We start from the raw sequence: 17,027 nt of genomic DNA on the forward strand, positions 1-17,027 counted from the left end.
GGGTAGAATCCCATTGATTTCAATAAGAGTAGAAAGACACGAACATTATTCAAGATAGGCACTGGTTCCAGGTCATGTAACCAAGCTGATTATTTTTGTTCTGTTTCCTTCGCAATATAACTTCTTTCTTCTTTATAACTGTATCCGTTTCTCATTATTGCCTGATACAGACACAGCTTTTCCAAAAGGATGGAGCCTTGCATGCTGTATTTTGATGTTTACAGAACTGCCAACCATGTTTAAGGAAGTATAGATGTTGTGGGTTGGGAAATCGCTCCAGTTAATTTTTCGCAGCTGCTGGAAACTCATACAATACTTTGAATCACTGATCTGGCTGTTCATTCTGTGAATGACTTAAAAACAGCACCATTAAACCCCCTCCCACAACCTTCACTATTTGAAATAAGCCACACAATGAAGTGTCCCAATTTGCGTCAGGAGCCTAAACACACAGATCCATCACCATGACAAGGCAAAGATATAACATATCAGCAACAAAAGTAGAGAAAAACCCCTTCTTTAGTGTTTGCCAGAGCTAAGTTTACCAGGTTGGTTTAACGTTGCAAGCACATCCACTTCGGTGACAGCTTCACAAGCTATTTTCGAACCAGCTTGTGGGGCCTGTAAGCCTCTTTCAGTTAGCCCAAGATTTCCTGTTCTCTGCATTCTTCTGGATCTTCTCGGGTTGGAGAGCAGATCCTTCCATTTTGGCTAGGGCTGTCAGTGATGTCAGGCTGGAGGCTGAGCCTGAGAAATTGTTGCTCTTCCGGTTCTCGGGCGTAGCTCCCCCTTGCAACCTAAGCCCAGCACTCCGCCGTCTTGCTGCTCCGGTGGCTTTTCCCACTCTGTTTGGTTTCACGAGGAGCCCATAGCCTGGGTTGCATTTGAAGTACTGCCTTCCTCCAATGGAGCCATCGTTCTTACCTTTAACAAGAAAAAGAAAGATGCTACAAAAGGAATTTCGCCCTTGTGCACATATTTACTTATGACTACCCCTCATTTTAGAGAATCACTGGAGTCATCTGTATGTCATTATAGCAGTGATCAGAAAGGATTCCATAAATTGACCTTCAGTCCATGGCACACCCAATAAAACTCAGTTATGAGCCAACACACTAAACTCCTGAAATCAGGTAGAAATGAATGCCGGGTGGCAATTTACTGGAGATAATCAGTATGGAACTGAATGGGCCCATTAGCCTTTTTCTACCCTCCACCATCTATTGAAAGGAATTCTTTAAACTTAGCCCAGATGTTTTAAATATTCTGTGCAGCAACACAAGCATAATCCAGAGGCAAATAAAACATCTGGGAGGAGGGAAAAAACGTATATATTGTGGCCTGATTTTCAGACTCCATGATAGACGGAAGTCAAAGGAAGCTGTAGGTACCATACCTTAGCACCTCTAAACATCAGGCTATTTGATTTTATTATTGCTAGTGCCATATCCACGCTCTCCATTTCAATCTGTCCACTACACAGGGCATTGCAATGCACTCCAAAATGCTCTGTTCCAGAAACCTGGATGATCACTATTATCTTTGTAAACCAAGAGGTTCCATTTGCCAAGAACTATCATGGATCATCAGAAGCATCCTTACATAGCACATGCTTCACCCTTTTGTCTTGACAGTTTCCCCTCATCCTAAGCACTCTAGTGCCAGATCACTTGGCCACTGGTGGGTACGTACGGTGGGTGCTGAAATCCCATGAGGTGGAGGATACAGCATTCTGCTCAATCCACAGTTTACTGTGACAAGATATGAACCTCTGTTCCTATTTCTTAAATTAAATTTTATAACAGAGAGGTGAATTTACTTTAGAAATAAACTATACTCCAACAGATGGGAGACATGAGATGAAATTTCCCCCTCATATAGGGGATAGGGCAATCAAAACAATCTTTTCCCCTGACAATCCGGCAGACAATCATCAGCCATGTGTGAAGTAATGTACAAGAGCTTCAAGAAGATGAGAGACTGATTGGGAGCAGGGGAAACAAGTTAACTCCCTAGCATGTGTTATTGAAGCTGGAAAAAAGAGGCTTATAAACGGGGGCACATGGACTCTTATAACTGAGAGTTGGGGCTGGAACTTTGACAGAAGTCAGAACCACAGATTGCTCTTTGGGACATGTAAGCTGTGGGTGCCTTTTCTGTAAAACTTAAGCCGAGAACGCTGTATCTAGTTTAGTTTTTACCAAGCACAAATCCAGGTATGTTGAGACAAATATTTTATTTGGAATCCTCTTCTTTTTAATAAGCATTGTTTTATTGAAAGACCTGCTGTGTGTCTTGTGAGATGAGAGAGGGCAGCGTCACCCAGTCTAGTCTCATAGGAGAAAGGCACCAAGGCAACCACATGGAGGGTAAAGTTCTGGAACCTAGATACTCCACTCTTCGTGGACAAAGGCATGGTGAGGGTCCACTATTCCCATGACTGGCAAAAGATGAAAGTGTGTAATTTGCAAGGAGAGATCAAATAGGACAGAGGTGGAGGTGGCCTACTGGTAACACCAATTCTACACGTTTATTTGTATGTTTACAATCTATAAAAAGAGCACCCATGCGGTGCCCTTAGTAAATGTTAAAAAATTAGACTAAACAAACACGGTTGTCAATTCTCCCAGATCAAGTTAACCCAATGACAATAAATATTGACCCCTTTTAATACCTAGATAGACTAGGTCAGCATCACTCACCCTAGTCAACATCCATCTCCTCTTGGGCAAAGGAAAAAAGGTGCACCTTGAAGGCTAATAAACTTGGGCCGTTATGGAGCTGAGGAGGAAGCAAATTCTAAAGGTTTGGGGCCTTAGCATATAATGTTCTGCCCGCCAATCCCCTATCTTGTACCTTTATCTCATTTTTTTCAGACCACTCATGCTGGGGCCACCATTTCTCTGTTCCACATCCTCAACACACTGAGAACTGCTTGAGACCTACACATATTAACAGGCCTCCAGCAGGAGCAGCATCTTTTCCTCTTCACAGAGAAGCTTGCATCACCAGCAGCATCTTTGGAGGTCTGACATTGCTACTCCTGACTGATCGGCACTTTTCAGATTGGAAATTGAACACCCCTCCTCTTCCCCCATTAAATGATCGAGTCTATTCCCTGGTGCTCGGTGCATGATAACTCCATGTTTATATATATATATATATATATATATATATATATATATATATATATATATATATATATATATATATATATATATATATATATATATATACACACACACACACACACACACACACACACACACACACGTATATATCTTGTGTGCTTTTGTGGTCCAGTTTTAAACAGGTTGGGAGATATTATCCAACAGTTTAATGTACATCTCGACTTCTATTTAGTCCAAATTTTCCTTTCCTCATTTGCATTCCATGACTCCTGTTGCACTCACTCTGGTCCTCCCTAGAAAATTCCTCTTTCCTTGAGGTTTATACATTTATATACTTGTAGATTGTTAGTATTGGGCTTTGCAGGGGAAGGTGAGGATTAGCAGTTTGAATGATTCATCAGGACACAAGAAACCAATAAATTATTGAGGAGAGGGGGCTATGCGGTGAGATCAGAGACAGTCTACATTGGCAGGGGCACTCTGGGCAGACACATGTTAGTTAGAGACAGACTGAGGGAGATTCCAGTAATCAAGGTGAGAGTCCTCCCAGGTGTCGTATGTAATCTGCCTGTTATGAATGGATATCCAGAGCTGTTTAGTATTTATCACATTGCAACCTGCCACAGAGCATATCTCACCTGAAGGCAAATCGAGTTCCACACCAACCCATGTTCCCTCTTGAAAGTCAGTTGGGCCAACATATCTAATTGTGCCTGTCTTATTTGTGCCAACAGTGACATATTCTCCCTCTTTTAGCCATTCCGGGATTTCATTGGCATCTTCAGAATCAGAAGCCGCTTCCAGTTTTTCATCAGCTGTCTCCGCACCATTATGGCTCAACCCTTGTGCAGTCACCCGGTTCTTTTCTCTCTCCTCTTCCTCTGGGCTTGAAGAGCACCCAGAATCGCCCCCCAGCATGCATGTAAAAGATTTGAGCTCAGATGTCCTGACTTTTTGGATTTTGAATGGAGAGGCTGTAGCGCTGGGCTGGGACAAGAGGTCAGGTTGAAGCTGTGGTTTGGAAGCTCTCGATTCTGAAGTAGAGGCGGGCTTTGTGTGGTCCTTTTTCCTGGCAGCTTGTCCCACTGACTCTCCAGTTGTTGAAGCCATTAGATGTTTGGTCAGCAGCTCCTTCATTGGGATGGAGGTAGAAATGTAGCTTTTCGCATCAATGGCTATAGAGGCAACATCTAGTTCTTCACTCTGAGTCACAGGGGAGACAAAGGACTTGGACTTTAGATGCTCATTACCATTCACGTCGCTGCTGTCCTTAGGTCTCACATGGGCAGTGCTGAGGTCAGAAGCAGCTTGATTATCTCTTTTAGCAGCAGGGTAGCCCTCTGAAGCGCACTCTGTCTGCATTGAAATGTCAGTAGCAGAAGTTACCTGAACAGCTGGGGTGGATGGGGAGATGTTGCTCACTGCAGACGTTTGACCACCTGTCTGAACAATCGCTTCGTTCCATGCAGTGAGCGCTTCAGACAGAGTCGCTGTTGAAACACTGTGAGAAAAGTAACCACTTGAGGCTTCACTCAGGGGACTTGGAGGGCCCTCTTGGGAGTCCTGTGCCTGAATATCTGAAGTGTGTGGCTGTGAAGGCACTTTGGGCGTCTTTTCTTGGTTCTTTTCTGCCTCTGTAGCTTGCCTGGCCATTTCAAATGGTTCTTTCCCCCCTTCTTGGTTAATCTGAAAAGATGACAAGTATGGGGTTATGGTATTCAAAACATCTGGAATGATAATGCTGACATATGGCCTTCTGGAACTATCTAAACCTCCGGTTTATCCAAATCCCTGCACATTTGCAGAGCTGGACTGGTGCTTGTTGATTTATAGCCATCTTTACAAACCTGGTGGGATTATCAGTGCGTTTCTTCCATTAATAAAAAAAATAGTGTCCAGCAAAAGAAATATGTTCCCCAATATTTACTGAAAGATTATTTATATCACAGGAATGGTCATTTGCCTTTTGAACGTCAGGATTTATTTGAAATGTGAAACAGCCATGATCTATAAGTCTCTTACAGTTATTTGGCTTAACTCAGGATTGATAAATCATGCATTTCTAAGTAAACTGTCATTTATATCCCCGTTTCCAAATGCCATTCCCCTCTCAATACTGCCACCACCACATACTTTCAGAGTATGAAATTAACTGCACCACCGAGATTAACAGCCCATTTTAGTGATGTATTTCTTGGCTGTACAGTTTACTATATAGGATGGATCAATATCTTTTGCCAGCAAATGTACTCTAAAAGATTAGGATGTCTTTAAATCTTTTTCTGTGTGTGTGTGGGGGGGGAGCATGAGGAAGGCAAACTTGTACATATTCTGTTTACTAACTCACCAGTGTTTATTTTTGTTTTCTGTTCTAAATTAGTATCCACTGGAGTGGAAAGTTACCTTGAATTTTCAGATTTAGAGAGACAAAGTGGGTGATGTAATATCTTTTATTAGACCAACTTCTGTTGGTGAGAGACAAGCTCTGGAGCCAACAAAGCTCTTCTTCGGGTCTGGGACAGGTACTCCCAGCATCACAGCAAAATACAAAGTGAAACACATTGTTTAGCATAAGTAGTTAGCACATGTTGTAAGGGACTATTCAAGGTACAGTGGCCCGTTAATACCTCTGCAGTCATAGGACAAAAAGAGAGGGTTACTGGATTACAGATTTTTCTAGTAAGCCCTAAATACAGTGTCTCTGTTCAGTCCATGATTTGTACTATCTAGCAGAGTAATGAATTTAAGCTCCCCAAACTCCTCTTTTGCAAGTGTTGTGCAGGTTTCCTTTCAGGATGAGGGCTGATAGGTCAGATATAGAGTGATCTAAGTGTTCACCACAGGTGATGTGTTGTTTTTGCCTTTTATCATTTTCCTGTGAGAGTTCATTCAAGAGCATAGCGATTGTCTGGTTTCACCCACATAGTTGCTATTGGGGCATTTAGTGCACTGGATAAGGTGTACCACATGTTGTGATAGGCATGATCCATCAATCATCCATCAAGGTGTGCCATGGGGAAGGGGGAGTTCCAACGAAAGATTTCATAAGCCATATGCTGACTGAGCGTAGCAAGTAGCTTTCTGTGAACAAATTAATTTCTTTTTCAATCTGAAAGCCAAGATTTTTTTTAAATTCCTTTCATAATCTAGAGACCTATGACATTGTCTCACCCACCTTTTTTCTTTTTGTTTCTTTTCAAGATATTTTCTAGTGCTTTGCCCAATCTAGTTTTAAGTGTCCCAAGTGATGGGACTTTCACTCTCCCTTGAGGAGACTGTTCTAAAGGAAACATAAGTGGCATTCAGAGAAAGCGGAATTTGATTGAATTACTGGCGCGTCAGAATCAAAGGCTAGCCTTCTACTGCTGAGTGAAATGTACTACAGAAAAGTTTCTGAAAACGTTATGGTCAATTAAAATATATTTTTAGCTCTTTTATGGGGAAGGGTGCTGTACTGTAGATTTAGAAGCTCTATCCTTTCCTTGGGTTTTCCCTTTTACATAAGCTTTAACACACATTTTGTTAAGACAATATAAGCACAATAGGAGAAAACTGATCTGCTACTCATAAGATTGAAATTCTGCTGAACTGTGGGAGATCATAAGAGTGTTTTCTCTGCAGGTTAGTTCTAGTCTTTTTCATGTTGATATCATGAATTAGAATGAAATGTAAAACGGAGAATCAAATTAAACGTTCAGAATAAGGGATACATTCTGTTTATAAAAAGCACCCCAGCCCAGCAATTTGCCTTTTAAAGCAGCAGGCAGCTAAACTTTAGATACTTACCTGCTAATGCAATCATATGATTAGCAAGGTTTTCAAATATAAAAGTGTAACAAGCAATATAAGAGGAGAATTTAGCAGGACATAAAAAACCATTCCAACCTACATTGCAGTTAATTGTCTAAGCAAAGCAACAATAAAAATGGAAGAGGTTTGACGTAATGATGCCAGCAGTAGCCTTTGCATACAGCACTGCTGCTGTTTCCATTGGTTTCCAGCCACAAGATATTGTGGACAATGCAGTGTGCCTACCTGTTTTAACTTTGTAGCACTGGCATCAATGCTGGCAGACTGAACCATAATTCGTGGGACAGGCTGCAGGAGAGGGGGGGAAAAAACAGCATTATTCACTTACAGGATTAAATATTGCTGGTTTAACTGAAGAGGGAAACCTTTAAAATATGTATTGAAAATTCTGGGATAACAAATGGTCTTTAGTGACAGACAAACGGAGCTTTGCTTTTTTTAAAAATGGGCTCTGCTGACCCACACTATACCAAGAGGGGACAAATGACTGTTGTCTTAACCCAGGTAATGAGAACGTCCCTGCATTTCCACACACACGCAACAGCGAGAACTACGTAGGGTAAGATTTTAAAGTGTAAATAAAAAAGATTGTTGTGGTGTGGCCACAGAACAGCTGTTTCTCTGCCAGACTGACCATTGAACAGATCAAGGTTGGAAGTAAAAGGAAGAGGAGTTGCCTATGCTACTTCAGCTGACATCACTGAACAAGCAGACAGATTCGCTATTAGAAGTGGCCAAAATTCAATAGAGATTTCAACCTACCTATGTCCCCTGCCAAAATGTTCTCCCCGTCTACAACGTGAGTCTTACAAGATTTTCAACACTGTGCGCTCTATCTCAGTCTGTAAGAAACATCTACAGAAGTTCCTTTTGAAAAGAGGCACCATAACTTACAACATGCAGGATGCTAAACTGAAAAATATGTGCAAAGTGGGTGAGGTTCTCTCTTTTATTGGACCAACTTCTGTTGGGGGGAGAGAGAGAGGCTTTTGAGCTTACACAGAGCTCTCCTTCAGGTCTGGGAAACTAACAAAATGTCACTGCTAAATACAAGATTTGAACAGATTGTTTAACATAAGTAGTTAACACATATTTCAAGGGTCCATTCAAGGTGATGTTAACATCCCTCCAGTCATAGGGAGGAAAGTAGGGTGGGGGGGGGGATCAAGTTTGGCAGGGGGAGGGGGGGCAGGGGTTTGTTAATGGGTTACAGATTATTGTAATAAGCCATAAATCCAGTGTCTGTTTAGTCCATGATTTGTACTGTCCAGCAGAGTAATACATTTAAACTCCCAGGTTCATCTTCTGAAAGTGTTGCACAGGTTTCCTTTGAGGATGAGGACTCATAAGGTCAGATACAGAGTAATCACTTTGTGAAAAGTGTTCATCTACAGGTGATGTGGTGTTTGTCTCTTATTTTCCTGTGAGTTCATTCGAGAGCATAGTAATTGTTTGGTTTCCCCCACATAATTGCTATTGGGGGCATTTAGTGCACTGGATGAGGTACACCACGTGTGGTGATAGGCATGTGCAGGACCCATGGATCTTGAACAGGGCCGGCTCCAGGCACCAGCTCAGCAAGCAGGTGCTTGGGGCGGCCAACGGAGAGGGGCCGCACGTCGGGCTCTTCGGCGGCAAGTCCCTCGGAAGGGCCTGCCGCCAAATTGCCGCCGAAGAAGAAAGCGGTGAGGTGGAGGTGCCACCGATCGCGACTTTTTTTGCTTGGGGCGGCAAAAACCCTGGAGCCGGCTCTGATCTTGAAACATGTATCGTGGGGGGTGTTGATCATTGTAGCAGTGGAGATATGGTCTGCAGGTTTTGCATCTGTTGTTCTGGCAGGGTCTGGTGCTGCTTTGACTTGGTGTGTCCTGGTCTGTGGGGAGCTTGCTTCTGATGATGAGCTTGGAGAGGTTGGGAGGTTGTTTGAAGGCCAGAAGAGGGGATCAGGAAAAATTAATTTCAGGATGGGGTCCCCACTGAGTGTGGGTTGTACTTGTTTGAGGATACCCCATATGGGTTCCAGAGTGGGGTGGTAGGTGACAACTAGAGGTTCGTGGTCAGAGGGGATTTTATTTCTGTATTGAAGTAGGTTCTCTTGGGGTATTGGGTAGCCCATACCTCATCCAGTGCTCTAAATGCTCCAAGAGCATTGTCCTACATAAGAACATAATGAGAACAGATGGAAGGGAGAAATGCTTGGAACGCCTTCCTTACAGCTGGGAGCTCCAGAATGTTGATGTGCATCCTGGATTCCCGCGGGGTCCATGTTCAACTGTGTCATGTGCTTTCCCATGTGCGCTCCTCCACCGTTCCAGGGACGAGTCAGTGATGATCATTCTGTCCGGGGAGGATGGGAGAAAAGGGATCCCCACACAGACTTGTCGTGGGTCCATCCATCACTGGAGGGATGAGAGTACCTTGGGGTGAAACTGTCAGCAGAAGGTTCATGGCATGTTGCATGGGTGAGTTAACTCTCTGAAGCCACATCTGGAGGCGGCGAAGGTGAAGGTGGTGATGTATGTGCCTGAGGCCATGTGGCCCAGGAGAGATAGGCAAATCCTGGCTGAGACAGGAGGACTGTTGGCTCCGCAGGTAACAAGTTCTTGCAGAGTCTAGAATCTGTCCCTTGATAGGTACGTTTGTGCTGTAACTGAGTTGATGGAGGCCCGGGGACTGTGTGGGGTCCAAATTTGATTGTTCAACATTTATGCTGACTCCGAGGGAGGAACAGAGTCTGAGCAACATGGAGGTCAAGATCTGGGTTTTGTCTCTTGATCACACTGATAGCAGCCAGTGTGAATACAAGGATCCCATAATGCCTGAGGTGGGTCATCATAACAGTGAAAACTTTGGTGAAGACCTTGGGAGCAGTGGTGAGTCCAAATGGCAGGACCCTGTATTGAAAATGCTAAGGGCCTACTGTGAACCTCAGGAACGATGTGTGGGTCAGATCAATGTCTATGTGAAAATAGGTGTTCTGCATATCGAGAGCCGTAAACCACATGCCTTCTTCCAACGACAGAATGATGCCTGCTACGGTGACCATACGAAACTTGGATTTGCGGATGAAGTGATTGAGACAACAGAGATCCAGAATTGCTTTCCACGCACCTTTTTTTGGTATTAGGAAGTAAGTTGAATAGAACCCTGTTATTTGATAATCCGGAGGAACCCACTCTATCTCCCCTCCTTGTAGGAAGAAGTCTACCTTTAGGGTGAGGATGCTGTCGTGAGAGTGGTCCTTGAGGAGGGATAGGGGAGGGGGTTATGGATGAGGTAGTGTGATGAACTTGATCGTATAGCCATAATGGATGACATTTAGCACCCACTTGTCCATTATTATTGCACTCCAAGCTGGTAAGAAGACCCCCGAAGGGGGTGGGGTGGTTGTACAGCAGCAGGCAAGGTAGTTGACAGCTCTTTTGGGTTTCTCAGAAATCTCTTTTCTGAGAGGGTTGCATGTGTGATGAGGAAGGCTGTGAAGGCAGACCTGGAGAACGAGATCATTGGGTCTTCTGGCGCTTGTGTGGTGGTTCGTGAGGCCTTTGGTGGAAAAACTGGGAAGTCCTGTACTGCTGTGTGGATGGTGGGTGATAGAATTTACGCTTGGGTGCAGGTGTGTAGATACCCAGCGAAGAAACTGTGGTTCTTGAATCCTTGAGGGTGTGGAGAGAATCATCCATTTTCTGATTAAAAAGATGGGATTCATCAAAAGGGAGGTCCTCAATGGTATTTTGTACCTCCTGGGCAAACCAGAGGAATGAAGCCACTATTCCCTCCGCATGACAATGCTCGTAGCCATCGAGCACGAGGAAGTGTCTGCCTTGTCTACAGCTGATTGAAGCACTGTCCTTGCCACCAGTATGCCTTCCTCCAAGATTGACTGGAACTGGACCCCATCTTGTTGAGGTAGTTTTTCAACAAAGTCCTCCAGTTTGCTGTAGTTCAGGAAGTTGTAAATGGCAAGCAATGCTTGATCATTCAAAATCCTGAACTGGAGGCTAGCTGAGGAGAAGATTTGTATCTCAGAAGGTCCAATCCGCCAGAGTGGAGTGTGGGAGCTGCTGTTTGGACCGCTCTGTCGCAGCCTGTACCACAAGGGAATTGGGGTGTGGAGTGAAAAAAGAAACTCAGACCCCTTAGCTGGTACATAGTATTTCTTTTCTGCCCCCTTAGGGGTAGGTGCACATGTGGCGGGAGTATGTCAAATTGTTTGAGCTGGTTGGAGGAGGGCATTGTCGACTGGCAGAGCAACCTGGTACTGATGAGTGAAGGATGTGCAGGAGTTGATGTTGTGTGTCTTGTACCGCCTCCAGGGGGATGTGAAGTTCACCACCCCCCTCTGCAGGAGATCTTGGAATTGCTGAAAGTCATCTGGGGTGAGAGGGAAGACGAAGTCTCTGCAGCATCTGGTGAGGACGACAAAAAACAGTTCTGCTCCAGCTGTGCCGCTGGAACCGGATTCAGTGGTTCCTCCTCCATGATTGGCTCGGAGTGTCTACTTGAGGGTACTCTAGACAGGGAGAGAGGAAAAGTCTCCCTCACAGAACGGGTGAGTTCTGAGGGTGGGTATTGGGGCCAGAGTCCAGAAAAGGGGCCAGCATGACAGATTCGGAGGGTGCTGTGGTGGGCCCCAGGGCATAGGGAACCAGTGGCTCCTCTGTGGTTGGAGTGGAGGATATTGCCACGATGTGGATGGCCTCTTCGGGTACTCATAGTGGTGGTAAGGGATGGGCAGCCCCTGCACTTCATCTGAATCCCCTGAGTAGGAAAATTCGGACACTGGTTCCATCAACAGTACTATTGAAGCCAGTGGAAGCATGTAGACCAGGGGTGGGCAAACTATGGCCCGGGGGCTGCATCTGACCCTTCTGATGTTTTAATCCAGCCCTCGAGCACCTGCTCCGGCGCTCCAGCCAGGGAACAGGGTCGGAGTTTGCCCCACTCTGCGCGTGCCGTGACTCCGTGCGGTTCCCGGAAGCAGCGGCATGTCCTCCCTCCGGCTCCTACACGTATGGGCAGCCAGGGGGCTCCGCACGCTGCTCCTGCCCCAAGCACCACCCCCACAGCTCCCATTGGCCGGGAACTGAGGGCAATCGGAGCTGCAGGGACAGCACAGTGCGCAGAGGTGCCTGGCTGCACCTCTGCGTAGGAGCAGGAGGGGGGACATGCTGCTGCTTCCAGGAGCTGCTTGAGGTAAGCACTGCCCGGACCCTGCACCCTGACCCCTCCCGTGCCTCAACCCCCTACCCCAGCCCTGATCCCCCTCCCGCCCTCCGAACTCCTCGGTCCCAGCCTGGAGCTCCCTCCTGCGCCCCCAACCCCTCATACTCCCCCCAGAACTCCCCCCCCACCCCAGCCTGGAGCCCCCTCCTGCACCGTGAACTCCTCATTTCTGGCCCCACCCCAGAGCCCGCACCCCCACCTGAACCCCAACTCCCAATTTCTTGAGCATTAATGGCCCACCATACAACTTCCATACCCAGATGTGGCCCTCGGGGCAAAAAGTTTGGCCACCCCTGATGTAGACCATTGGAGGACGTGGTGAAGGGTGTCTTGACTGCGGCATGTACTGGGTGGGAGATCTGGCCTGCCTAGAGATGGATGGTAGCAGAAGGCATGGAGATCTTGGCTCTCCCACAGCAAACAGTTCCTGGGGCTCTGGAGCCCTTCCCGTTTCCCTGGCCTTAATGGTACTCTTTCTATAGTGGGAACTGGCACCAGAGTGGTGGACTTTCCCGGAGTGGGCGGATCCCGTACCTTAAGGGGGGCCGACATTGACGGTGTGTGGGGCTCGGTACCCGTTACCAACAGATCTGCTGGTTTGTGCGGATTCTTGTCACGTTTATGCATCTCTGAGTGCGCTGCTTCCCCATGGCTGGTGCTTGTGGAAAAAACATCCCATTTCTTTGGTTTGGAGGAAGACTTACTGCCATGTTTATGTGCATGCTTCCTTACCTCCAGACTAGGCCCCAACATGGGGTCCATAGTGGTGGTACTGACAGAGCCAGACTCAGTCTCCATAGCCAGCAGCGTTAATCCTGGCTGTATCAGGCAATGTACAGGGGAGTTCCCCAGCCTCGGTCCAAATGAGGTCTTATGGCGACTTCCATGAGATGCTTCATGAGGCAGAGAGCCCGCTCTTCTCAGGTATGGCTAGGGAAGGACTGGCAGATACTTCACCAGGATGAAATGTGGGCTTCTCCCAAGCAGCATTGATGTTTATCGCTGACCAAAGAGGAACACGGGCAGGAGGCACAGATTTTAATGCCTAGGGTCTTCGGCATAGTCCAGTAACCGTGTGTATGTGTGTTGGGTGTTTACCTGGAAACAGATTCCCCCAAAGTCCTAATTCTACTCCAAATAACTACTAAAACAGTAAAACAGCATAGGACTACTAAAACTATATACTGTACAACTAAACTCTTTTTAAAAGGTGTGTCACACACAAGAGTACAGTGATAGTTTTGATCCGGACCATGAGGCGGTGAGAAGGAACTGGCGACGTGGTTGGTCTGCCCCGCCCTTTATTACCTTGGATGAAACCATGAGGCGAGGCAAGGGCACATGTGCGGACCAGTGGAGACTACTACTTGAAAAATAGCCAGCTCTGAACGCATGGTGCGCATATGTAAACCCTCAGTGGAATACAATAGGGATCATCACTCGAAGAAGTGAGAACTACTCCCATTCATTTCTATGAAGTAATGATTGTTTAATTGTTGTCATTGTTAACTATTTCACTTCTGATCAAAGCATATTAAAAAGGAATGGGACTCTCTTTAAATTATGCATAAGATCTGCACTTTTTATGGTGAGCAATGGCTCATTTTGGTGTCATAAATAAGGTGGCATTTAGGAGAGTATCACCTCTCCACCCACCAACCTGATCCCTGGAACTAAAAGGCCAAGGAGTAAAGCCCAGGAAGTCATCTGAGCCTCACCAAGGAGGACCCAATCCGGCAGAGCCCAGCAGGGCACCTAACCCTCCTCACCCCCAACCAAGCTTGGTCTCCTCCACAACAGCAGGGCCTGGTTTGATTGGTGTGAAGCCAGGTAGCCCCCTCCCTGGCTTTAATGGCAACTGCTCCTCCCTCTTCTGGAGACTGTCTGCATCTGAACCTCTCTGAGGGGGAAGCCAAATCTGGGGAACCCACCAGAAGATTAGTAATCATATTTAACATCTCCACTCCTTACAATCTACTATGAGTGGCATCTCAAGCAGGAGCAGCTATGGAGAATGGCATCATTTTTCCCTCCTCATTCCTGGCTCAACCTTTCAAGTATTTACTAGAGCGCAGTGCTTACCACTGAGAGTTATAATTATAAGTCTACACAAGTATTGCTAGTGATTTAGGGTCTTGGAGAGGCAGCGTGTTCCAACAGATAGGCAGTCTATTCTCTACTCTGGCAGTGACCTCATGTGTCACAACCTCTGCCTCAGTTTCCCCATCTGTAAAATACGGATGTTACAATATCCTCTTTTAGAAAGTGCTTTGAGGTCTATGGATAAAAAATGCTATAGAAGTGATCACAATGATCTTAAATAGTTTTTTTATTTTGATATTTCCCAGTTCCTTTATTTTTAGCATTATTCACCTGGCCTTCAAAAAAAACAGAAAACCCCACACTTTCCTGTATTTTATCAAAAACCTTCAGTCTTACAGCATGTAAACCCATAAAATGTAAAAGCCTTGTTGATATCAAACAACAAAAGAAATAAAACGGTTAAACTTTAATCATTCCACATCAACTGCTAAAATACCATTCTCCTCCTGAAAGCATGACACACATAAAAACTCTTAAGATACCTTTGCCAGACAACTTTAAAAGAAGTATGGAACAAAAAAGCAATTATAAAAAGTGGCACTTAACCAACTTTGCTGTTGACAGGAAACAGATAGGTAAGATGCTTTTTACTCTCGTCGGGTAGTAAAGGTATTAAAACAAATATTTGTTATGAACTGTAGTCAAGTTAGTTGGGGGGAAAATAAGTATTAATGCAATTTGTTATAACTACTTGTGTTTGTGAAAAGACATGCACTGATGAAATATTGGTCTCTGCAGCCAGCGCCACATTCTGTATTCAAATGCATGAGCATAGTTCCCACTGAAGTAAAAAGTGGCTGCACATACATCTGAGAGGCAGAATTTGGTCCTTGGTCTATTCATTCAGGCCTCCCATAGAGATAATTTCTGGCATATGATCTGCAATGAATTGACAAACCTGGACTGAAAGAGAATGTCAAAGCACCCAGTTTGGTAATAGGTTCACAATAAGAGTTGCTAAACACAATTAGGTTTAGATTTTATAATCTAAATCTAGAGTTATTCATGTTAAAAACATAAATAATAAATAAAAATAATAGGATATTTGGAGACTTCACAGCTGGGTAGCCAATCACTATATTGTGACCTAGAAAAATCTACTATATGTGTCCTATTAAATAGTTCTCTAGTTCATACATTTAAATATCAGATGAATTCTAACAATTAAGAAATTTACAATGATAAAAAGAAATATTAAGTCACTTCTTTAAAAAGTTGTTTGAAAGGAGATAGGATGGCTTTGGGGACTCGTAATGAGAAACAGAGCTTTTCAACTCTAGAACACTGGATTAAATCCTAAAATGCTTAGTTTTAGGCATGTGATTAGCCCCACAGAAGTTAACTTTAAGCACACAAGTAGACCTGTTAAACACATACTTATGTGCTTTGCTGGACTGAGACTGGAATGCTCCAGATCTTACTATTAATCTGGGGCTTGATTCTGCAAGGTTTGTAGACCTACGTGAAATCAGTTGGACTGAGAACACCAGATCCCAGCAGGCAGGTGATCATATCACAAAACCCTGCACCATAATAGGAACTTGTTTGCCCACTCACTGTATCAGAAGTGGGCCAGGGATCCTAGAATTACCCTCCAATTTAGAGGTTGTCCCTTGAGGTCATGGTTAAAGCACACTAGCAGGGCACTAATCAGGGAGTTTCCATTGCTGTTGCCTATGCTGCACCTTCTCTCAAGATGGGGATGGACTTCAGCTGCAAGGATTGTCAGTCTGACAGTACTACATTCACACAGCCATTTCAGAAAAGCTACTGCAAAATTCTTTACTGGGGTATAACATGCAATTATAATTTCATTACATGTAAATTATAATTTCATTACATGTAAATCTAAGATTTACTTTCATGAGCTACCCCCACGTATTTAGTGCAAAATTAAATATACATTGTTTCTTGTGCAATTAATTTATTTCATTCCCAATTCCAAGCAGAAAGATTAAAAGGGTAATTTGTAACAAGATTTTTAAAAGTTTCAGATTTTTTGAGTTTCACTCGTTTGCTTTAAAAAATTAGCTTTACATAATCATTCTAATTAAAACTGTATTTAAAAGGATGATATGGGAAGCTGAATTAGGCAAGAAACCGAAGCCTTAACAACTCAGTCAACAAGAATTAGATGCATATTAGCTCAGTTGGTCATGAAGGATCTGTTGAGCCGTGCTGATTAAAGCACACAAATTATTATTAGAAACCCTGAAAAAAGCCTTTTAGACATATGTTTAAAAAGGGTTTTTATGATGTCAAATTATTTATATTTGATTAGGGGACAGAATTCCTTTTAATCATGCTAAGCATCATGCACATCTATGGCACTACATAAATAATTGTATGTATGCCAGAGAAAGCCTCTCTGGGTGGGTTTCATTAATTGCAGTTCATTATTTTCTAGATTAGTTACTAAACCTGTGTCAGAAGGTCAAAGACAACAATTTTGTTAGCTGCCCTCCTCTCCTGTGCCATATCGCTGCATTTCTGGAACACAACCAGACAGCAATGAATTATGACATTAGAATACAGAAACTCAGACAAGAGATCCTTCTATAAGGGAGCGGTGACACAAAAATACGTTTCATTTCAGCAATATGCTAACAAAATCTATTCACCTAGGCACTCAGATACTTCTATGGCCCCCCCTCATATTAGTATCTAGAGAGAGCAAGAAATGAGTCTTCAGAAATATTTTAAAACCGTTGAATAAGTTCACACTGGTCTGAGGAGTCTGCTTTTGCCACTGCAATG

The 17,027-nt window shown here is 44.3% G+C and overlaps 1 protein-coding gene across 1 annotated transcript in view; it reads right to left on the bottom strand.

The window, feature by feature from the left end:
* Nucleotides 1-634: 634 nt before the first annotated feature.
* The window catches only part of KIF13B (kinesin family member 13B), a 199,254-nt gene continuing 182,861 nt past the window's right edge, over nt 635-17,027 (bottom strand). The window contains exons 38-40 of the mRNA XM_065400572.1: nt 7,167-7,229; nt 3,770-4,817; nt 635-924 (exon numbers count right to left, since the gene is read on the bottom strand). Of these exons, the coding sequence (XP_065256644.1) occupies nt 635-924; nt 3,770-4,817; nt 7,167-7,229 (1,401 nt within the window). The remainder of the gene's footprint in view (nt 925-3,769; nt 4,818-7,166; nt 7,230-17,027) is intronic.

Source organism: Emys orbicularis, chromosome 3, assembly GCF_028017835.1.
Source record: "Emys orbicularis isolate rEmyOrb1 chromosome 3, rEmyOrb1.hap1, whole genome shotgun sequence".
In the NCBI taxonomy this organism is placed as follows: Eukaryota; Metazoa; Chordata; order Testudines; family Emydidae; genus Emys; species Emys orbicularis.